The following is a 25,369-nucleotide window of genomic DNA, read 5'->3' on the forward strand; positions in this document are numbered from 1 at the left end:
CTATTTGCTTAAAAACTTATAAGGAAGAAGTGTAGAAAAACAACTTTTCTAATACCACAAAAGAAATTCTCAATCTTCCTGATCACAACAAAATTGAAAAGATTACCGTCAAGAGAAAAGAAGGCACATCAGTTAAAAGGTACCTCATATGACACCTTTACCCACCATTATTCTCTGTCACTCTTCATATAAAGGCAAACTTTGGGGCAAAATAATTTATAAAACTGTGACTTCATGGACACATAACATTGAATGACCACATATTTGCCTTAGTATCAAAATATTGGCTTTGCAAAGTTATGCAGAGGAGCCAGCTTGTAAAAATAAGATTCTGAATGCTGAAAGCCCAAGGTAAAATGAATAATAAAATTAATTTCATGATACTTGATAAACTCTCAGTACAAAATGACATCCTCTAGTACTTGAAAGTTGTGAAGTGAAAATCACCTTGTAGAAATAATTACATTATTCTCTCTTCAGCCATTAAGTATTTTTCTTTCTCAGTTCACATATGTTCAGAGTCTTAGAAGCTGACCCATAGATTCTCTTTTCTTCATACTGCTGCCACTAAGGTGCTTTTAGAACATTTTTAATATTATTCCTGGTGTGTTTCTGCCACAGAGATTTGAAACACAGAAGTTTCAGGAGGGGGAATTCAGTAAGAATACAAATATTAGGCTTCTCTAAAGGCATCTACTTGAAATATATTTGAAAATTCTAAGTGTTGCAAATGTTACTGTAATAATTTATGTATGACTAGGACATGCAATCCAGATTTCTGCAGTAGAGATATATATAAAGGCTCACATGGACACACATACAACCTAATCATTACATTACACACATATATAATTAATACAACAAACTGATAAGAGTTGTATAAATCACTGCTGAGTATTGAAAAAGTCATTTAACAGCTGTGACATCAGCAAAATGCATCTAATGGCTGTGACCTCTCATCTGTAAAAATCTTTCAGAAATGTGCTTGCAAGTGCTTCCTGTTTTATCTACAGCACTAATTTTAAAGCTGTGTTTCACTGCTTTATCACCGCATTTTTGATTGTTTACCCAAGAATTTCCATCCTAACTTTATTATGTGGGGTATTCAGAGCATTCATATGCAGAAAACAAGATGCCTCAGGTCTCTTTCCTTGTAATGTTTGAAGAGACATAAGCAATAATCTTTGCTGTCTCAGTATATGAAAAAAGATTATTGTCTTTAAAGAAGTGCTGTGCTACAAAGGACTGAAAATTGGTAACGATTGCAGAAGAATGAAGGGAACCTATTTATTTCTTAATCTTTATTAATAAATAAGGATAGAACATATCTGAAGTTATACTGGAAGTTACTGAATTTATCAAGGATTTTCCCAGGTCACTGACCTACTGCTTTGTCTTTAGAGATTTAACATCTTGTGGTTTGTGCTGTGTCCCAGGGAAATTGGTTACCTGTGGGTCCTGGCAGGGGAGCAGCTTTCCTTCTCCGCTTGATGTCTCCCATGCACAGTGATCCTAAATGTACACTGGTTTGCCTGCAAGTAATTATAGGAGAAAACTATTAATAATGGAAGAAAACTGACACATAAATACACAGTTTGTATAATCTGGATCTGTATCAAAACATTCTCAACCAAGATGAAGCTGCACAGTCAAGCCACCAATCTTGTTTATATCGAGACATAATTATGTTTGTTGACAAGCGCTCAGTATCTAAAAGCAGCATCATAAATTGTTACTGGAATGAATAAATATAAATATAAAGGGAATGCTTTTTAATTTTCAAAACTGGCAATCTTTCTAGCTCAACATAAAACAAAAACACTGTTGCTCCTGACAGGAAAATAGCTAAGATTAATTATCTAAAGAGATCACAATGCTGTTTGTGGGTTATCAATTGGCTGGTAATGCTTGACTGTCAGAGCAGCATTTATTACATAGAAAATATTATCAATTTTTTTTAAGGTAAGATGAAGAATGAATGAGAAAATATGAAACAGTAAACTCTTCAAAGGTGCATGAAATAAACTTGTAGCATAACAATTTATCCTCTTCTAATTCACTGGCAAGTTGTGAGAATATCATGGAAGCACAGCATCTGATAGGCTTCTTGAACAATTAAGACCTTGCACTTGGAGACTGGAAAACTGATGGAAATGCAGAAGATGGCAAAAAAGCAAATGCTATTGCATTAAACCCAGCTATTAGAAGTCAGTACCACAGAAAATGTTAAATTTGGAATTTTCAAGTGTTGGCTTTTGGACTAGAATTTCAAAGGGCAATTCCAGTAATTATTTTTCTTAAAGTAATACACACTGCCTGCAGAAGTAAATACTTGTAGCTGACTTTTTTTTTAAAGAATAAGAACAGAAGGGAAGAAAAATACAGTAATTCCTGAACTGCACAATTTTAATCTGTATCTGTAAAATGTTACTGAGAAATGTGTTTCTTACCACATAAGTGTAGTGAATTTTGATGAAGTTATAAGCTGAAAATTGCATCTGACAATCCAATGCAGCATAGTAACACTCTCACTCATGGGATCTGGTTTCAGTGTGGATATATGACTTACCCTTTATGGCATTTATAAACTTTTTAAAGCTGGGCTGCTTCTAAATGAATAACAAATGGTCATATACTGTTGAGAGACCTCAGATGTGCTCAATAATGTAAAAGAATGACAACAATGCCTTGAGTAAGATGACAAAGTACAATCCTCTGCCTGTTTCTTCTAAAAAGATACAGTAGTTTAACAAGTAGCACAGTACTTGTATTTAAATAATAAAATATTCCAAGAAACTTATTTCACAGAGAAGTGCACTCTAGCTTCACCTAGTGAACTCTTACTTCAATGCTTTTCCCCCTTTGTTTTGACAGATTTTCCTTGCAGTTCCAATATGAATTTTATACTGTTTTAATACCCAGAAACTTAACACAGTTGAACTAGTAAACTAACAGGATGATAATTTTCAGTTCTGAATTTCAAAAGAAGTCAAGAAGTGCAACCCTTTCATAACTGATTGTATGATAAAGAAAATGAATATTTAAATACAATATAGGGAAACAGTAATTAGAGAAAATATATTTGAGAGGTTTGATCACCAGTGGATCAGTATTTAACATTGGTATCAAACATGCAGTATAAGTGCGATAAATTTTATGTTCTACAGTGTGAAACTCCTGCGTTCTGAATGAAAAAGAGAAAGTCTCCAGGAATACAAGTAGGATGAAAGATAAAAATTAATAAAGTCAGGCAATTGAACCTGAAGACCTAAGCCACAGCAGTAACAGTGAGCAGTGTTTGAGCTATTTTATCAGAATTGATTATCTGTTACACTACATTGAGATATCTAGATTATTGATCTGTAAGATTATGGTACTGGGGTCTCCCCACTTTTCCTCCAGGCACAGGGAATGGAGTTGCAACAAATAACTCTAAGTAAGGACTACTTTGTTATTGTTGTCACCCTTCATGTAGAACACAGCAGTTACTTTTTAATTTAAAATCAATGAACGTCGGAAAGGCAGCCTTGTTCCTTCAGCATAAATGAATCATTTGCCTTTGCAGATCACAACAACCCCATAGCCAGCCAAGGTGAGAGTGAGTATTTCTTTGTTGTCGTCAAAAAATTCCCTACACGGCAAATAAATAACAATATGCTGGAGCACCAATTAAGCTTTGTCAAACCCAGTTGGATTGCCACTACCATCAAATGTTCAGCCAACTTGCAATTGTAAAGCTGCACTTGCCTTCACCAGGGCTTAGCATTTTATATGCTCTGCCAGTGTAAATCACAGCAAAACAAAAAGCTCTCATTTATTTATTTATTTATTTACTTATTGAGAGAGGCTGAGACAAGAACTATTACTGCTCTGGAACTGGCAGGTTAGACAAAAAGAAGCAGAGTTGTGAAGCTGCACAGTACATTTTGAAACGCCTATGATGGGGGTATTATAAAGTAGGGAGAGCTCTGACCCTCAATCAGGCTAGGTTCAGCATTATGTTTCTTAGCATTAAATCAGAAGAGCATGGATTACAGAAAGGAAGAAAGCTATTTGCCTGCCTTCTCTCTACTTACCCCTAGCTTGCTTCCAGCTATCATTTATAAATAGTGCTCTGGAGGGAAGCTAGGCATTTTATTAGGGAAAAAATAAAACTTGTTAAGACCACCTTGCCTGAAAACCTGGCTTTTGACATGCTGGTGACAGGAACTGGAACAAGCAGTGTCAAATGGAATAATTTTTAAGGAAAGACAACAGGAACTTGTCGCCTCATTGTACACATTTACAAATAGAGGCTTTTCAGAGTATTAGGCCTAGTTAAAGCTGCCCTCTGGATAAAAAGTGTTCCCAAGCAGCCTCAGACAAGCTTGGGAGACAAACAGATGTGACTATGGTCCCTGGCGTTTGGCAAGAACACTCACTGTCAATAAGAAAAATATGAGCATGGACAGGGCATCAGCTGCACCACGGCCAAGCAGGCCTGCAAGTGTCACAGCAGCAGCAAAGTTGTGGCAGAGGGAAATAAGAGGGCTGCAAAAGCCAGGCTGGTGTGAACTTACACTAGCACGCCAAGAATTTTTGTTGTTGTTTTTGTGTCATGCCTCAACGTATTAAACAAAACGCTGGAAAAGCTGCTGTCAATTTTTATTCATTTCTCATCTTGCACACAGTGTTTAATTTCTCCTTTCTACATGGCAAATGAAAGTCTCAAAAATGAAGACAGACTGGGAAGGCAGCAATAACAAAAATAACAGAAGAAAGCTATAAAGCTATTGAAATAAAAAATAAACCCCACACATTTTAGTTATTAAATCCCATAAATAAACCCCACACATTTGATACAGCAAATACTTGTATAGAAATAATGACATGCAAAGCAATTCACAAGCATCTATGCAGTTTTGTGAAACATTCCCTCTGATGGAAGTTTTGCTATTTCCTCCTTAAATAGTGGCAGTCTCCTTATAATTTCTTTTTCTCAAGGTAATTAAGGTAATTGCCCTTACCATGGTAACATATCTGGAACTGTCTCTTTAACCTCCCCGAACATTTATATCCATGCCTACACAACACAATCTCTTCTTCCAAAATTTTCATAGCTCCACAGGCAAATATTTTTGATGAATGTCTTTTCAGTAGCTACACATATTCACCTCTCCAAGACATTTGTAACTGGCCATGTCAGGTTTCTATCTACCCTGACCTCTGCTGTCCATGGACCATGTGGCTACATTCTCCAAATAAGCATCTTGTTCTCTGGGGGAACCTACAGCTAAGCTGCTTTAAATGCAATAAACCTACTGAGCAACTTAGGACCCAATGGGGTTCTTCACTCTTTCACTTGTAGTTTTCATCCTTGCCACTATCAGAGTTAGAAGTTCACCAGTCACTGAGAAGAACAGCACAATAAAATGGCTGTAAAACAGCAGACACTCCTGAATGTGTTCTAGTTCTCTGGTTTATTACCTGCTTCTGTACTCACTATCATCCCAGGTGTAAAAAAAAAGAAACATAATTTACTAATGAAGGCAGGTGTGGAGGAGTATTTTTTGTTTAACAGCATTTAACAAATTTCTGTAAACTAACTAGGAAAATCTGATACGGCACACTATTATGATGCAATAATGTTTTTAAGAAGACTGATTTCTATTCCATAATTAGATGAATTGGCAACGATCAATACATGTGTATCCATTCTAATGCTATTAACATCTCTCACCTGAGGAAGAAACACACAGTAAACAGTGACACCCTGTTCTGCCACAGTATCAGTGCATTCCTGCAGATGGCTGTAGAACTCTGCAAGTTTATCACCACGGAATGCTTCAGCTAATGACGTGGCTTGATGAAAGTTTTTAAGCAAACTTCTTTCACAAGACACCAGATAAGGAAAAAGTTAACTAGATTGTATTTTAGAAGGGACTCGAGAGAATTATTTTAAAGGGGAAATCTAACTGAAGCTGTCAGTTCTCAGTCTTAAAATATGGATAAAATATAGATATTCATATGGATATGATGGTAGAGAGAATGCAGTAGGGATGACTTAACTCACTTTAAGCTTGAAATTACTGGACAATTTCTTACAAACTGAAACGAAGCAGGGAGAGTGCGAAGCAACGTTCACAGCAGCAGTTAAGGACAGAGAAAACAGAGAATCCAGAGAAACAACCTAATAAAATGATTTTGAAAAGGGAATGTGTGGAACAACTTAACTTCATAAAAATCAAAGAATATCCTGAGCAAACTTCCTATTATTTAAGTACCTTTTACACAAAAATATCACATAAATTATTCTCCTTACATAGAATGGATCTGTAGTACAGGCTGTCTTGATTTTACATGGCTTAAAATGCAGACAGTGCTGTATCTGGTGGTTGTTAGTGCTGCTTAAATAAGGGAATCTGGAGGAACTTTAACTCTTACTGATTATTCCTAAATCACCACAAGTGGCAGACAATGGCTTCAAGAGCACAGGAGTCAGTGGAACAGTTTATGACAAGTTTAGAGGTAAACACCATTAAAACCCTATATTATATGTCTTTCTAAACATCTCATAACACTAATAGTTAATTAAATTAAGACAAACATAAAATTCTACATTTTCATTTGATTGAGTCTCTGAAGTACAGATTAAATTAAAATGTATCACTCCAAATACACGTACTAAACAACTGGGGCTTTAAATTTGGCAAGACTATTCGGTATTATCTTTCTTCGGTATATACTTAATCTTTGCCTCTGGCATACGTATCAATACAACCATAGAAAAGATGCATGATGACTTCATAATATTACACTGAAATATGCAAAGCACGTTTGTTTCTGAGAAAAAATATATGAAAAACAATGGCTAAGGAAATTAATAAGGAAAGATATCAGCTTGTCAAAACAAGGATGAAGGCCCTGGTGTCTACTTGAACACCCAAAGAAGGGTGGCATGTGCAGTAATGCATGTGTCCCACGGACAGCTAGAGAGGGATGGGTCCTTGTCCACCTGCCTTCCTTTGCTCTTCTGCTTGCTTGTCTGTTTCCTCAGACAACATTCAGGTGAACTCAGTTCTATGCTTGATTCCTCCTCATCCTTTATAAACAGTAAAGCTCTTCTTCAAACTTGTCTAAAGAATGACATCATCTATATAACAGATTGCTTCACCTATTTCCGTAAGTGTGAAAACCATTACATTAACCAGAAGAGTCATGCACTTTATTTCCATTTTATTACATCTTAAAGAGATGTGATAAACCCATGCAACTCTACCAAACTCCATTCATACAATGCCAATGTGTTCACAACATAACTTCAAGCATAAGGGTGACATACCTGCATTATTGAAAGTCTGGTGCAATCCTATTAGGACTAGAATACAGTCTTTCCCTGGCCCATGAGATTACTTCATCACTTAATAAATGCTATATTCTAACACACTCATTGCTGTTGTCTTTAGCAGCACCTTTGTCATTCAGACACAGCAGTTGTCCAAAATTTATCTGAACACTATAAATCGACACATTCAAGTCCATGCTGGCGTAAATTTTAGCTCACATGATGGAAAATAAAACCCTGCATCACTATGTATGATTTGACACCCATACTTAAGTCACCTAGGCACTTTATTTGTGAAAAGAGACGCTAAAAACATGGTTCTGTAGTAGAGGCCTACTGCCCTCAGAAAGGATAATGCATTGTTTTTTCTTGGTTCTAATTAGTAATTTAAGCATATGTTCAGCATTTAACTCTAAATGTTTGCCTTTTCCCCAAGCTCTAAGACAGCTGTCCAAGATGTGAATGCCAGAAAACATTTAAATATCAACATCTGTTGAATTATGTTAATTTAGTGTAATATAATTGGGCATGAGTTGGAATTGATCAAAAGTGTATGAATTACACAAAGGCAAATCCAAACCAATATCTTGGTGTACAAACAAGTCACTGAGGAACACTGAGGGAATAAACCCAAAAAATATACTTCTGTCAAGAATTAGATAGCAAAAACTTTCAGTTTTCTTCAACAAATGACATGATTTCACATTTTCAATACAGGAAATTAATATTTATACTAACTCAGAATATTAATTTATATTAATTAAGAATATTTCTAAATATTTTTGATGGTTATTTCCATTATTGTTTTGTGTGAAGAAATACATGATAACAACAATGCCGATATTTGTGCAATGGTGAAACGTAGTCTGAAAATAGGTCGCAGTAATAAAATGTCATCCTGTTACAGACCAGTATGTTTCACAAATTCTAAAGCAAATATTCTTTGGTTTCTTCTTCATCTTGCAACAACATTGGTGCTAATTGAGAGATATGAGCCTCAATCCAGCTCTGAAGTGCTTTAGAAAATATCTTTATGACTTGAGCAGTAAACATGGATCTGAACAGGTACTTTAATGGAAGGACTTGATAATGTACTCAGCTACACTACTTCTTCCAGATATTTCTGCATACATATTTGTTTACCAAGAATGATATCCACTAAATACGCTCACTATGGAACAAACGTATTTTTTTGCAAAGATTTTAAAAACCATGTTTTAAAGTTCCAGATTACAGTAATATAGTTAGGTTAAATTATTGCAAGCATTAGTGTTGTGTTCAAAATCTTTTAAAATGGGTAAGGAATAAGAAGCAACACTGAAAATCCAAGTATGTAATACAGTAGCTCAAAAATGGAAGACAAAACACAGAAGTTTTATGTAATTCAAAGTAAATGATCCAAATTTTCTTCTAAACTCTTTCTCTACACAAAATCACAGTCTAAATGGAAGTCAGAGTGCTTATGCCTCAGAACTTTAGTTATTGTGCACCAGGGGATGCTGATTTACACATGAGATATTCAGCGTGGCTATTCATCTTCATCCTTATCCAATATCCAGCTTTCACGTGCCTTTGTGAAGAAATGCAGAGAGACAAAACCAAACTTCTCGTAGTGGGGGAGATGATGGGACAAATGAATGATGGAAAATCACCAAAACAACCTCCTTCACTGCAGAGCTGCTTCACCACTGTTTAAGCAGTCTGTGGAATGAATGACAGTGCAAACCCCTGTGCACAGCTCCTCCTCAGACCCTACACAGCAGGAAGGGCCTCTGAAACACAAATTAACTTGATCCTTATGCCATTAGTATTTTAACAGGTAAGATGAGACAAACAAAGTTTGAGTTGTGGAGCACAAACTTGTGCAAAATGAGAGTAAGACACAGCATCTAATGCAGCTGAACATGAGAAACAAGCAAAGCATGTGCTAAAATTTGGTTACTTCAAAGTGAGAAATTTGCTATCAGTTCAATCAGGTGAAGAATTCAATCCAGACAGCACATCAGGAAGATCCAGAGGTACATAATTTCTAGAGGTTATCTGATTTTTCTTTTTTTTATCTTGCATGTTTTTAAAATCAGGAATATGTAACTTCCTGTCAGTTAACATACTCTCATGTATCAATTTTAAATGTCAAATTTTCAGTACTATTTAGCAGCTTGTTTCCTTACCTTACTATAAAGTATATTAGATTCTAGTGTGAGAAGAAAAAAATTCAGTTTGTAGTATTACACTAAAGATGGAAAAATATCTGCTCAGATCACATGGAAAAATGAAAAACATGCAAAACAGAGCACAGTTCAAAACTTCTGCTTTTTTACAGAAGTTCTCAGTATGAGAGTTAAAATGTGATACTTTCAAGACATTAGGTGACTAATCAGCATATATTCAATAGATACTTTATCCATGAACCACTACAGAGAGGGGCTTGAAGATTTCCGTAAAATTAAAGCATCACACACTGGCAACATTTTGAAACAATTCAACTGTCATGGTCCTGTACTCCTCTCCCAAGTGAAAATCTTTTCAGCACCTTAAAAATAAGGCCACGGTAGAGAAAACTCAATCAGGAATTGCCTGCTCCCAAAACAGCACCATCTTTTATCCTTTCCAGAGAAGAAAAATACCAAACTGATGGAATAATGTTGTCCCTGAGGGTGACAGCAAGGGAGGGAAGCAATGTGTCCTCAAACATTCACATAATTTAATCTGGAACTGCAAATATTATTAAGCAGCAATCATAACAGCACAGTTACTGCTTCATGGCACTCCAAAGAGGAGATAAAACTGCTTAGTTGTTAATTTCTAATGATGTAAACACATTTGGATTTTAATGTTGTATCTGAATCTCCTGCATTATTAGCTCTGGGGTTACAAGACATTAACTTACTACCTTTAATAATTTTACACTTGAATTAAAAAGCATGTTTAAATATGACTTTATCTTAAAGTACTTTTGTTGAGAATGTGTTCATGTGATGGCAGAAGCAAATCACCTAATAAAAACACCTATGCATTCCTTTCCTTTTCTGCCAAGTATGTGCACGTGTTTGTGTATAATTTCCAAAAACTGGCTGAATTTACCTCTTCTGGTATTGTAATTTCATTCCGCAAAAGCCACATTAAACAATTACAGTTCTTGTAATTAACTAGTAGTCTAATGTACAGTTTTCTTATCCCAATCCATTAACAGCTGCTCAAAAAATGTAGTAATTAATGGTTTCATTTATTTTTGGCAAACCTGCACCTCGACAAATAGTTTTGTATCTGTTGCAAATTAGGACTCTTTCCCAAACAACAGATGACACGATGGGATAGAGGGAGCAGGCAGAATCCTTGCACATCTTTGTCTCTTTAGAAGATCAAATAAAGAGCAGCTGTAATGTTATTTGTCACATCTGTGTAGAAAAGTACCATGTTCTGTATCATCAGATGGAGATGAACAAGTGCTGTACAAATGCACAAATAGGGTTTACCCTTTACACCCGGGAAAGGCAGAAAGTTGCAATTTTAACCAAAACAATGACACACTTTTGAAAAGCTCTCTTAAGGTCTGGTGTCTTTTTTCTCTTACAAGCTTTCTTTAAATACTAATTCACAGAGAATGCAGTTATAAAAAGTGAAAACATGCGAGAGTTATCCTCTTGTATCAGCACAAGGCATAAATTTAAACTGGACTGAGAACAATCAGGGAAAGGAGGGAATTGCAAAAAACACAGGGAATTTCAGTCTGTGTTGTTCACCATGAAGGAGAAGACTTCAAAGACTTCTGGCCAGCTCAGGTGATCACTGGAGGACTGGTATACATTGATTAAATTCTTAAAACAGCCTCAGTTAGGTAGCTGAAACTTGACATGTAAAATTTTAATCCACCTTGAAACCGCTTTCATGAGTATGACTAAGCCTTCTTTCAAGCCAGGACTGAACTGCATAGGAACTGAAAGTAGATTTCCCCTCCCCCCTTTTTAGAGGTCTCTGGAAGAACATTGGCACATGGAAAGCCAATACTCTTTTATGAAGATTCAACCTCAAAAAACTAATAAGGGTGCTATTTTCCTTTCAGTTTCTCCATTCAGGCATGTATCAAAATACAGTTACAACAGAGTAAGAAAAAAAAAACCTGATGAAATAGATGAAACAACTCATGGTATTTAATAGGAGCACACTACAAAAGAAATATGACACAAGACCTCTATGTAAAGGAAATAATTACATGAGAGTAACTTATTCAGAGTCCATGGTTTTCCCAACCTGCAATTCTCTTGCTTCCAGATTACAACATAAATTACTTAGTTATGGCATCGACTATATGACCAAAGGCAAAATATTAAGTGGGTTAAGTATCCTGGTTATTCTGTCAAATGAGGACAAAGGTACTTCATAAGGGTATTGTGAGGATAAGTACATTATGTACTTAAAGACAGGGAGACAGTTGTGTGATGGAGATCCCCCTTCATAGTTAACAATACAATCCCATATTCAAAATCTTGCTACAGCAATTCAGCAAAATATCCTTCAACACCGTCCCCATTGCTGATCAAAGGAATCTCTTAGCCATGGGGAATCTCCTTTAGGTCAATTTTTCTTCGGTAAAATTTTAAGGAAGTGACTTAAGAAAAGGTATTTTACCTCATGAGGAAAGCAGGCAAGGAGCCCATGATCAGCTTTGGCAGTTCAGCTGCCAAGCAGCAACTTGTTAACTCCCCATAACTCAATCATGTGCAATTGTTTGCCCACTGCCTCGGGCTACACACAGACATTTGGTCTGCTAACAACTGTGCCAGATGAAGACATTACTATCCCAAGCTATTTGTTATCACACATCTGCTGGAGATTATCATCTCCACAGCTCTGCTGGAGGAAGAAATCATGTGAGCATGCCTTAATATGGTTTTTACAAAAACAGCCAATTTAATTTAAATAGGTGAGTTGAGCTAACCAGGCTGGTTTTGCCCAAAGTGTATTAAGAATTTAGAAAAAACCTATTTCTTTACTGGCAAAAGAATAGGGGGTGAAAACAAGCCGCTGGAAGAATTATCTATCACCTTGAAGCAGTGTAGCTGATTTGGGAAGCAGACTGTTCCCATCCTAATGCAGAGAGATAATGTAAACAGAGAACTTTTTCAAGGTTCTACAGAAGGAAATGCAGCTTTCAAAAGAGCATTTTTTACTACTGTTAATAAATTAAATGATGAATGAGAAAACTATGTATTTGCAGATTAAATCTTACCTGTAAAGGTAGCAAAAATAGACAGTCATATTGAACTGTATCAGAGTAATATAATCTATCCTGGTTCTAAATTTTGTGGTGCAGGACTGTCGCCCACCTTAACATCTGGTCCATCAGTAGCCCTATCAACAGTTCTCTACAATCTGATTATCAAGCTACTAGCAAAAGTTGATGTTAGTTTGTACAGGATTAGATAATTATCATTAATTTTGACAGAAGAAACCTAAGAAATTAAACCCAGTACAGTAAAGCTCATCCCAGACAGTATGATTCCACCACAATGAGACAGCTGCAGACCACTGCCATGCTTAGAGCTCCATACCTTTCTGATAAATTTACAGAGTAAATTATTCCACAAGTCACTGACCTAATGTAATAAAGAGTATTTACATATTGTCTACATGCTGAGACAAGAACTGGGTTCAGTCATCCAAAAGGGGTGAGAAAAGTCAAGGCAAGCATAGAAAAATGGGTGTGCACACATCTCAATACACATACGAAAAACAGAGACAAGATCTTCTAGAATGGCAAACAAACAAGAAATACAGATACCCGAAAACTATACAAAAAAAATCCAGAGAAATTCAGTCTTGCAAAATAATAATAAAAAAAAATAGACTGTATTCTGGATAAATACAATAATTTTACAGAATGTCCCAAACTTGTTCACCGCTGCTGTTCTCTCATTGCATTTAGCAACACAAAGTGTAAGGCAATGTAAGGTCACAGCCACTAGTGTTTGTATGCATCTTTTTAAGGGAATTCTCATCTGAATTAGTTTGAAGTGTCCATATATTTTTATTTTACACCTTGGAGACAACATTGCATGAATTGAGATTCTGAGACAGCAGATGGCCTGTTAAAAATATGATTTTTGCTGTAGTTTGAAATTTTTTTAAGTCAATTCAAGTTTCTATGGCAGACATGGAGAATGGTGGTTTTATCTGGAAGAATCTGGACTGTAGCTTTATGTACATTTTAATATACTATAATATTAAGTTATGCAAGTTCTACTTGAACAGTACAGGTATTTTTTGGAAAATGCTAATCATTAGTCTTGGATTTGCCACCTATTACTTCTACACAAACCTGCCACATGTTTATTGGGGTGAGAGTCTATTAAGGTACTGTTGACTGGATATGAAGAGAGGTTGAAGATCACTTCAGGTTTTCAATGTCATTTTACAAATCTCTATTCTAAGTCCTTGTGCAGGTAAACATCAGTTCCCAAGAGCTTCACTGGTCAGGATAACAAACACGTAAGTTATGATTCTGAATTCCTCAAACTCTGTTTCACTTTGCTACAGCATAAAAAGATCCTAAAATGACTCTGAATATAATCTGTTTCTTACTGCTCTCTTTATACCCACTTTAAACTCTCAGTTTTGTGTGAGCAGTGTGACAGTTTTCATTTATGGTGAAAATTTCATCTAAAGTTAACACATTCTAAATTTCAGAGTGAAAATATTATTTAACAGGTAAACTTGCCAGAAAATCTATGCAGAAATTTTCAGAATTTTAGAATAAAAAGATTAATAGACAAAGATAATAAAAATTTCTATCGATGGATGACTGACACTTCTGTAACCTACATTTGAGAGCATGTAACCATAACTAGTGTACAGTGCAATACATTCTTGCTTAATATGTGTATTTAAAAAAATACATTGGTCCTTTTCCAGGTAATCAGCAAGGTAAGTGCCTAAGAACATTTAAAACTTTGATCTGGGTCACCACATATATACTAAAAGTCAACTGCCTGACAGAAAATTGCCTCAATAGAACTACATGCTGATATAAATTTACTACAACCTTTTGAAGAAAGTAATTTGATAGCACACTGCCATCTTTACATGACAACATAAAAATTGTAAGGTGTTGTGCATAGCAAGAGAAACATTTCTGTAGTTTCTCTTTTGAAAAACAGCTGGAATTAAAACAATTATTTGGCAGAATAGATTCAGCAGGTGATTGTAGATAAAAAACCCCTCTAGAAACAGGCTCTTAGATCAGTAGGTTCAGTCTTGAATTTTTAGTCATTTGAGGGGAAGGAAAGAAGATGGAGAATAGAATTAGATTTGTTTTTATTAAGTCTTCACAATGAAGTGTTTATTCTCAAAATATGAGAACAATTTAAGTGTTATAGTATTTGAGTTATCTTCTTGATTTCAGATATGCATAATACAATTTTGTATGTTTCCAGCACTTAACTTACATGCCAGAAGCACAAACCTTACTTTGGCATCCATTTAATTCTGATGTTCTAAAGAGATTAAGTTTGGTAAGTGCAGTTGCATAGTCACCAAAAAAGGTCTAATACTCATATATAAGGCAAAGATGATGCCATGCAAAAAAACTCTTGAAAGTAAATCACAAAAAACCCCAAAGACCTTTGAAAATATTCCCAAAAGAATAGTGTAATTTTTATAGAAAGATTTGTGGAATCAACAAATTCATAAACTGTACTAAAGGCAGATACCTCATTAACTTACCTGCTGGCTGTTTTTACAGAGCTGTTCTTCTTGTGTCCCCTCTCTGAGCGGTTGTCTCGCAAGAGTTGAAGCTGTTAAAAAAACCAAAAACCAAAACACATGTTCAGAAGAGCCTCACAAACAATACCTTTCTTTGCTTTTTAGAATTTCTATCTGGACAATGCAGTTATTTCCCCTCGAGTAATCTGTCAATAGCTTTCATCCATAACTTTTGAGATGAACATTAATATAATTTTACAATATTAGTTATTATGTGTAAATATATATACACACACATACATCTCCACTAATTTAAAATGCCCGAATAATTGAAAATGTAAGAATTAAAGCATTTTTGCAGCATAATAGAAAGCGATGCAATTTAAAATTTCACAATTGTGTGTAAAAATTTATAATTTTCACAATTTCAATTTAAAATTTTGAAGTTGTATAATTAGAAGTGTTGGAGGACACTTAATTTACAAAAAACTACTCAGGTTAGCACTTGTGTCTAAGCAGTTATGAAACAGTTATAAACTCTTCTAAGCCCCAGGACCTTTAGTAATTTGCAAGCTGCAGAATCAACAAAAACACAGTATTAAAGCTTCCTGTAATAGTGAGGAAGTAGGAGTAGTGAAGGATTTGTTTAACTGAAATGGTGACTCAGCTTCTGAAACAAGCTGTCATTTATTTTTATTTTTAGACAAGTTAAGACTTTTCATTCAGATTATTTCCAACACTCAAACGTCTATTTCCAGCATTATGAAGTTAGTCAGATGAGTCAAAGTGCACTAAGTAAAAGACAACCATCAGAACGTTACACTAAGGAAATTAAAACTGGTCAGTATAAACCCCCCAAAAATGTTGCTTGAAATGTCTCATATATTGAAGAAAAAATAGAATGAAAGACTGTTTGAATTAAAGTAGAGCTAAATGGACCTAATATACACAGCAAAGACACTTAAAAATCCCAATGAAAATACCAAGGAAATAATCAACTTTATGACTTGGCCAACCACACCTTAATATTGTAAATGAGCATGGACTCCAAAAAATGCCACCAGCCTGAAAAATGGAACAATTTTTTCCCAACTCTCTTCAGCTTCCCTCTTGTACGAGGAATGCTTCTTCTCATTTCCACTATCTAGTTCTCAGATGCAGTAAAATAGATTAGATAAATAATTTTAGTGAGAATTTCATTGGTTGTCAAAATGACATTACACCATCATACTAATTTTCTTCTTCTGTCTTTAAAAAAAGCTCCAACCCATAATGCACCAGTAACATCTATAATTCGTGACATTAGTTTTACTTCACAATTCCTTATTAATCTGTAAGTTACAAATTCAATTAACTTCCGATAAGCTCTGGAAACATAGCTCTTAGGAAAGATGAAAAAACCCATGAAAACACAAAATTAACTCAAATTTACTATTATCTAAGAAAAACTGATTAATTCATTCTATATCAGCTAAGCAGACATTTCTTATCTTCTAGGCTGAAAAACAGTGCTGGCATGTATGATGTACATTAAGGTACATCTCATTGTGAAAATTTCCTAATTTTTTGGCTTAGAATCTTTTAAGCAAGTAAACAGTACAACTTCAATTAACCCTGTTATGAGATGATCAATATTTTAAAAAGAAATTTAAAAATTACTCAAACTCATAGTAATCTATTTTTTCTTCCACTAGGAAATTTATTTCAAAGTAATGACCGTTAAAATATGAATTATATAAAGCTGTCTACGTAGTGTCAGCTTATTAAACATTCTCGAATCTCACAATTTACAGCTAAAACTAATATTTTATCTACTCTGGCGGTTTTGGGTAATCAGTATTTCATGCTCTGGAGTTTAAAAGGAAGGGGAGAGAACAGGAAACAGTTAACCTATGACTTACTGGAGCTACAAGTATTCCTGATGGATCATCCCACAATGAACCTTCCAAAAAAGTCTTCAGATTTTATTTCCTTTTGAAGTTTCAAATCTATTTACATTTGCAAAAGTACCAGCAAACTGGCACAGACCTAAGGAAATCAACTGCTATAAGGATTTTTTCCAGCTTAAAGAAATGGAACGTTTGTGTTAAATTTCAATATTGAATTGATGATCTATTCTGCTACTTTTACTGAATAGTTGAAGTTAATGACACATTTATGAAATGAGACCAGATTTATTTTCACATTTTATAGTCTTGGACAGTAAGTTCTGTTTAGACCATACTGCCATCCATGAAGACAGGTATTCCTCCGTGTCTGCAGACAAGCTAAAGGACTAAGTGCCATGCCACTAATCAAATATTAAATACAGCTTCACATTCCTCCAACCACATGTCTAGGCTTGGATCTCTCAGGGACTGCACTGTAGGGGCTCAGCAGACAAACCAGTAAGGTGTTTTCACCAATATCTGCACCACGATGAAGATTTAACAGCTCCTTTTTTTACTGCTACAGTCACTGTAACCAATGAAATGCAGAAAAATGGAATTGAAGATATCCCTGTAGAGGCCTTCCCACTTGTGTAACTAGTTCTGTATTTCTTGATTTTGGGAGTGAAAAGTTTTGCTTTCCAGCATTTTGAGAACAGTAACATTCGGCAATACCATAGTTGACAAAATGATTAAAAAAAAAAAAAAAAAAAAACCTCAATTTTCATTTGAACCTTAAAACTTCAAGAATATTTAAGTGAAATTAAGTGACTAATTAAAGTTTTAAGAGAATTTTGGAAATGCACTGCTGTTATGTTTGCTAACAAGAAGATATGAAATTATACCTGCTTAGTTTACAATTTCTTAAAATATTAGCCCACTACCTCTGGGGTAGAGGTGGTTAAAGTTCTTTATACATCTCAAGTAAATTGTTCTTGATCAAAGCAGTTCTTACCTGGCTATGTTCCTTCCTAGCCCCAGGGCTAAACCAGTGACTGTGGGAGAAAAAGAAAAGAGGGGTTGAACAATGTACCTAACAAAGCACATGCTGTCATATGACCAGTCTGTGCGTGCTTTTGGGTATTTTATTGCCTGCCAGGAAAACACAGCCTTTGGCAATGGTTTATTTTAATGGAGTATTTTTATTGAACTCTCTAAGTTTAACAGTTCTGAGAGAATGCATCACAGTTTTCACTTCTGAGTAGCTGCTGGCTTTATAGGTAAATATATTTTGTCAAACAACCTAAAATAATACACAAATGATAGCATTTTAATATACTAAAATGCACATGCTATAAATTAAGAGTAATTCCATATTTAGTACTGAAGTGATACTTATTAATGATTATAGCTGTAAAGGCTTTAAAGTAGCATTTCACAAACTGAGTGAGGTCTGAGTTTGAATCTAAAGTGAAATGCCAAGTCTGAAAACCCAGTGGCTTTGCATCTCCATACAGCTGCAAAATTCTGACTATTGGCAACCTTATTTCAGAGATGGAAAACTGGCAGCCTTATTTCAGGGATGGAAATTTAGAGTAAGATTTTGATACATGGGGATGTCACAATGTGCCTCTTCCTACAACAGCATGATAATACTGGTTCACATACACACTATGGCCACAAAGAACTGAATTACCTTCTGAATGGAGCTGTAGCAAGCATCATACAAACCTGCACACTTGCAAAAGGAAAAGAAGAAAGAAAAAATACCCCTACAATGGAGGGAATCTCAAGTTACATGTAGTGTCTACATATTATTTGTGTAAGCAAGCAGTAGGTTTTGGTCAAAGGATAAAATAATTCCATCCATTGCAATATTGCAGAAAAAAAGAGCATCCCACTACCTGCTATTAAATGCTTGCACGTTCCTCTAGAAGTGTAGCCAAAGATTACAGCTTAACCTAGCCATGCTTTTTCTGAAACAGTTCCATTCGATCTAATTTAGCCCCATTTTCTCCCCCAAGTAGCCATATAATTACACCTAAATTTTAATTTAATCAGTGTACTGAAAAGATTCCAATTCCATAGAATTGTCTGATTTAAATTCCTTTTATTTTCAAGTCACAAATCAGAAAGTTTTGTGGCTTTTTGGCACTCAGCTTTTCTGAGTTTGATAATGAGCAGTCAACCCTCTCATTCTTGCATAAAAGACCAGCTGTCACCAAAACATCCGTACTCCTTTTTCTACTTTTAAGGTGATTAAGGAAAATGAGTTGGAAATTAAAAAGGAACGACAGGAATAAAGTCAGAAGTACACCTTGATACAAGATCGACATCTAGGTATTTTTGGACACAAAACATTCATCAACTGAATTGAACATTCATTCAATAGTTCAAAACCTGGTGAAAACTGGGAGATTTTACGTATACACAACTTAGATGCTGGTAGCGGATGAAAAGTAAAAACATCACATTTGCAAGTGATTCAACAAATAAGGTCAGAAACATCCAGGGGCTGATGAAAACCAGAAATACAATGGGTTAGATTTAAATTCTACATAGATGAGTGTCTTATCTCTGACCAGTGTGAACAGCAAACACTCAAGGAAGAGCAGCAAACTGGGCTATCCTCCACATAAACTCTTGTGGATTGTGGCAAACCAGTTGATTACAGACTAAATGATCAGTAAAGCATATTTCTAGTAAAAAAGTACATCAAAGTAATTTGAATGCATCTCATATTTAGATATTAAAAAGCCCTTCATAAAGAGTAAGACCTTTTTTAATGGGAAAGTGATACATCACACTGATGTTTAGCTTTCTGCCCATTCCCTTAATTACAGTACTATTTGCTTGCTTGTTTCTTTTAAAATAAGCAAAAGTAAAGCCCATAAAGTAACAGTTCAATTACTTAATGGTAGAAATAACTTAAGAAATCAAAACCTCATGAACTCACATTATCAAGTCATGAGATGAAAAGAGGTGGATTAGTGGTGTAAACACTTGGTACTGAGTGGCTGATGTCTGTAGTATCTCTGCTTTGGCAAGTTTTGTTTCAAACTGTGGAAAATGTATCTAGTAGAAGTTAGAACACATAAATGTACCTCCAAATATACTACTTCCTCATCATGTATGTCTGTGTTTTAGAATTTTGATTTGAAAAAAAGGAAAATGTAATCCTCTAAGTGTTTAAAAGATGTAACCAATAAATAATGCTGTTAAGTGTTGCCAGCTGAAGAAAATGAGTTTATAGCAATGATACACTAGATTAACTAAACAAAGTGAATTACACTCTCTATTTACAAGTGTTTAAACAATGAATGCAATATATTTTTGTGAAAATTATGATGGATTTCTTCCTCACATGATACATCACATGAAAGAGTCGGAGATGTGTTGCTTATGCATTTTTACACATCCCAATTTTGCTATCCAGCCTTAAAAAAGTTTATAGTTTAGGAAAGGATACTTAGTTAATAAAAACACATTTACAAAGCACTGAATTTCATGTTTCCTTAAGAAACAAAAAAAATGAAATAAAAAGGATTTTAAGTACTCTCATTAAATAAAGACTGTGATGCAACTCAGCTGAGGCTCTCATCATGTGTTTGTGCAGCTGTAAAATTTTTGGGGCAGAGGTACCATTGTAAAGCAAACAATAACAGGAAAGTTATTTTTCTCCCCTCACTGATACTTACTCATGGTGAAGAGAATCCTGGGACAAGTGAACTGTTTTCCTGCTACCACCTGGTCCTGGAGTTATCTAATGGAAACATGAAGGAAAAAGAAGTATTTGAATAATGGGGCAACATATGAGCAAAATGATTGCTTATTGAGAAAATACATCATAAACAGTAAATACAAAATAGAGACAGTATACTAGATACAGTAAATTAGCAATATCTGCAATTTTTAAGTTAAGTCTGAGTGCAGAAAGTGCTATCTGAGATAGGAAAATCCTTTATGTGCAATTCTGATTGGATATCAGACAAAGACATTTACAGATTTCAAAGACCTAAGTTACTTTTCAAATCCATGAGGTACTTTACCTCCAAGAGAGGAAAGGCAGATGTTTTGAAAATCATTGGCAATATACTGTCCGTATTTACAGCTCATACAGCAATACCTTTATTAAAAGTAAACCATCCCAACACAAAGCATTTGAAATTCAAGTTGACATGGGATAGAAAGCAAAGGTAAAATTATTTTCACCAAACTGTACTGTAGTCCTTGTTTAGTGCTTTATATATACTGAAACCTAAAATATGTGATATCCTCAACTGAATAATGATCTTCAGAATGCATGAAACCACATGCAGACTTTGCAGATGATGACATTCTGATATTGCTCAAGAATTTTTCACACAGCTTTGCTTTTAGTTTTGCAAAAATGCTTAACTCATGTGTCCATGTAGATAGGTAAAAGCAGAAGAATAAGAGACAACTCATAATACACATGCTCAAGGAACTAGAGCAGCAGGCAAACTATTCTTGATAGAAAGAATGAAGGAACAAATATTTCATTCCTTGGACATAATTTTATAGTCAGGAGATAACCAGAGGTGGGAATGAAGTCAGATGTTCTTCCAATTTTGACAAAAGACCACAAAAACCTCAATGGTAATACATGGATATGGCTCAGGCTTGCCAAGAGTACATAAGCTGGAGATTGATGGATAAAAGCAGTCTACTCATTATTAGAAAAACAATGAGCTCAACCCTTGAAGCAAAACCTCCCTATTAATCTGGTGTCGTAATGGAGAAAAGGCAGGGCAGACAGAGCTCCAAGTCTGGAAGACTTTCAAAGAATGCTCACTGAATAATTTGAGAGCTCCACATGGTTAAAGTATTTGACCAAAATCTGCCACTTTGACCCGAAGAATGATGTCACTCTGTGTTGAATTAAGAAACAATAAAGTGCTGTCACTTTTCTGGCTGATGGACATTAAAAATAATTGGAAATATTTCACCTCTGAAAAACGTATGCAAATATACAAATTACAGTAGAGGAAATAATGGGAGAACAGCACCTACTGCTTTATTCCCATTTGGAATTTACTGTTTTACTAGACTGATCAAGGCCGTACACAGTCACAGGATGATAATAAAACACTGACCAAATGCTACTGTTTCTATGTCATAGTTAATCTAATAATAAAACTGAGAAATGGCCATTCACAAAGACAGACTTGGAAATATAAAGCTGTATTTTAATATGTAATTTCCAAATTTTAAGATTAATAACTAAACTGTTACTTTAAAACCACAGGTAAGGATTCAGCTCAGCTCTTGAGAGTTATATCCTGCATTAATCTCAAAATGAGGTTTTCATGCTATTCCAGCGGGTATCCCTGGAATATAGTAATCCATTTTCTACACTGTGGCTATAAGAAAAGCGGACTGTGCCTATGTCATGCTTTGTTAGAGGTTCATGATCACATTATCTCATGGTGGACCTGACACTTTTATTCAGTTTACAGTATGTTCTGTGTACAGGCAACTTATTTCCTTTGCCAGGGCTGCTGACAACCTTTTCCACACTATATTAATCTTGTTTACAGACTTTATCTTGGTACAAATATCAGAAAACCGAACTTTTTATCTCAGGGAGAAAATAAACAACATGTTGACAGAAGCAAAAGCTATTTTCTGGACTAAAATTGGTTGTTTACCTGCAGCCACACTTATGGAAACAAGTTTAAGTTTCCAGCTTACTCAAAATACCTAATCTGAAATTTAATAAGCATGGAAATTTCAAGAAAATTCACTTGATAAATTGCCAGTTTTAAAATAATACAGAAAACCACAGAAGTAGGTTTTTCCACCAATTTATATGAGAATATGAACTTGCTTGGAATACAGTTACAGCTGATCACAAAGTACAGTGTTCAGGTTTCTCTTGCACACCCAGATGGCTTCAGCTACCACACAGCCACAAAATGTTTCTAAAAGTAAACTCACAAGGTATACACTTACAGACCTTTGCATAAAACTCACCGCTGATTATTGTAAGATTCCCAATAGGTTAATGCAAATTAATTCCTGTTTGCAAAACTTACCTAGGATGTAAAAGGCTAAACCAAACCTCACTGCCCACTTTCATCTGCTACCTCATTGTTACAAAGATCTCCATTATTAATAAAGTTTAGGGTAGTTTTGGAAACTTCTAGTCTCTTCTGGCTGAAAGTCCTGTCACCACTCCTTGAATAAGACAAGGACTAGGGTGTACCTGGTTCAAAGAACCTCTGAGACACAATCAGAGACAAAGTATGCCTGATTTGCCAAGATTGCTTTATCTGAGAAAATATGACCTAAACTAATGGATACAGAAAAATGGAAAAGCATTCAACACTAAGGGGTTTTGCCTCAGAATATACAACACCATATACTACTGCCCAAAATCACAGCTGGAAAAGATCCCCAGGACCACCAATTCCAACCTTCAACTGAGTACCACCATGCCCACTAAGCCATATCAAAAAGTGACACATCTGTTCATCCTACAAACACCTCCTGGGATGGCAAATCCACCATTTTTCTGGGCAGCCTGTTCTAATTCTTAACCACTCTCAGTGAAGAAATTTTTCCTAATATCCAGCCTGATCTCCTCTACAAGATACTACACATGACAAACTTGGGAAGTGACATAAGGAAAGACGGTGGGATTAAACAGAAAGAGGACGAGAAAGTCAGAGGATTTCACTCTGCAAAAATAATACTGAGCACCCGAATTAAATTGTAATTTCAAGATGTCAATAATATAGAATAAAGCATGTCAGCTGGAGGGAACCTACTGCAATCATCTTGGCCTAAGCAATTCAAGGCTGACCAATTTAGAGTGAGTTGTTAGGGGCATTGTCCAAAAAAAACACAGACTGGTTTGGGGCATCAGCCACGTCTCCCAGAGTCCTGCTTTAGTGTTTGAACACGACCTCAGTAAAGAAATGCTTTCTGATGTCCAGTCGGAACCTCCCGCGGTGCAGCTTGGCACCATTGCCACATGTTGTATCCCTGGGTCCCAGGGAAAGAGAGCAGGCCATCACTATTTCCCCTCCTCAGGAAGCTGTAAGAGGTCACCCCTCAGTCTCCTTTCCTCCAGACCAGACAAGCCTGGAGCCCTCAGCCACAGCTCACAGGACATGCCTTCCAGTGCTGTCAACAGCCTTCTTCTCTCCTCTGGACAGGTTCAAGGACCTTCACATCCTTCTTCAACTGTGGAGCCCAGAAGTGCACACAGCACTGGAGGGGAGGCTGCAGCAGTGCTGGATACTGCGAGGTATCACCCTTTGGTGTGGCTCACCCCACTGAGGAACAGGGAGAAAAGCATCCACAGCTCAGTCACAGGGTGCTTCAACACCACCACTTATTACATGAACAGGCTAAGGGATGTCCAAGACTGGAGAAATAAAAGAAGAATCAATTTAGTGGATCAATTTATGCATCTCCTAGTTAAATATGATAGTGCTATTTTAATTTAAATGTGCTGTAGTTAAAAGAAAAGCTAGTAGCATATGCCAAGAAAAAACCCACAACACAATGTAAAACAAAAATATGCTACAGTTACTTAACAATTCTGCTTGCTTCTCATTTGAAGTATATTTTGATGTTCAGCTACTGAAGAGCCTATGAAAAATTATGAATTATTATTTTAAGATAACTATGATACAAAGCTCCCAAGTATAGATGCGTTCAAGACTCAGGATTTTCCTAATATTTTAAATAATATAAACAACCCTAATATGCATACTCATCCACAGTTGTTTTCCCCATGTTATCACACAGTCAAATGAACAAATAAACTCCCTGTTCATAATTTACATTTATTTCAGGGCATAGTAATTTTGAAAAAACACAGATTATGCCCTATTCATAACTGTTCCTCAGATATATTTTCCATTACTGAAAAAGTAAGTTTCTTACACATTAACTAATTTTTAAACACTGAAAGTGATACTTTTGGCCTTGTGAATTAAATTTTATGCCAAGCACTCCATAGCACGTGCAATGCAAAGATACTACGGAGCTCATGTTATTTCCTTGTTATGATTTGGTGGACTTGACAGTGCTGGGTTTATGGCTAGACTTGATCCTTCTTATAGGTCCTTTCTAATCCAAATGAGTCTATGATGTGCTTTAAAAAGCCATAGAAATAATTATGAAAGTATTTTACTTGAAAGCTTAGCTTAGTCATCACAATATGTCACATTCATAGCAGGCAAAACCAGTAAAATTTCAGTAAAATTTTTCTGGACACTAAATACACAAAAAACCTAGCTGCTTTCCTAAATGAAAGAATGTGTTCCTTTTTCTGCTTTATAAATTAACTGCTATGATCAACTACAGCTTAAAAAGTTCCATAGCAAATCCAATTTTCTCAGGCAGGATTTTCTGCAAAGAAGCTGTTTTCCAAAATGAAATGCAACTAAAATCAAATCCCAGAGAACAGGATTTTGCAGGAAATTACAGCATGACAATG

At 35.5% G+C, this 25,369-nt stretch overlaps 1 protein-coding gene across 1 annotated transcript in view; it reads right to left on the bottom strand.

The window, feature by feature from the left end:
- Positions 1 to 25,369, bottom strand: part of GPATCH2 (G-patch domain containing 2) — a 117,675-nt gene that overhangs the window by 10,666 nt on the left and 81,640 nt on the right. Inside the window, exons 6-9 of the mRNA XM_062489306.1 lie at positions 20,592 to 20,656; positions 17,909 to 17,948; positions 15,047 to 15,117; positions 1,450 to 1,532 (exon numbers count right to left, since the gene is read on the bottom strand). Of these exons, the coding sequence (XP_062345290.1) occupies positions 1,450 to 1,532; positions 15,047 to 15,117; positions 17,909 to 17,948; positions 20,592 to 20,656 (259 nt within the window). The remainder of the gene's footprint in view (positions 1 to 1,449; positions 1,533 to 15,046; positions 15,118 to 17,908; positions 17,949 to 20,591; positions 20,657 to 25,369) is intronic.

This window comes from Cinclus cinclus, chromosome 3 (assembly GCF_963662255.1).
Source record: "Cinclus cinclus chromosome 3, bCinCin1.1, whole genome shotgun sequence".
Lineage (NCBI taxonomy): Eukaryota > Metazoa > Chordata > Aves > Passeriformes > Cinclidae > Cinclus > Cinclus cinclus.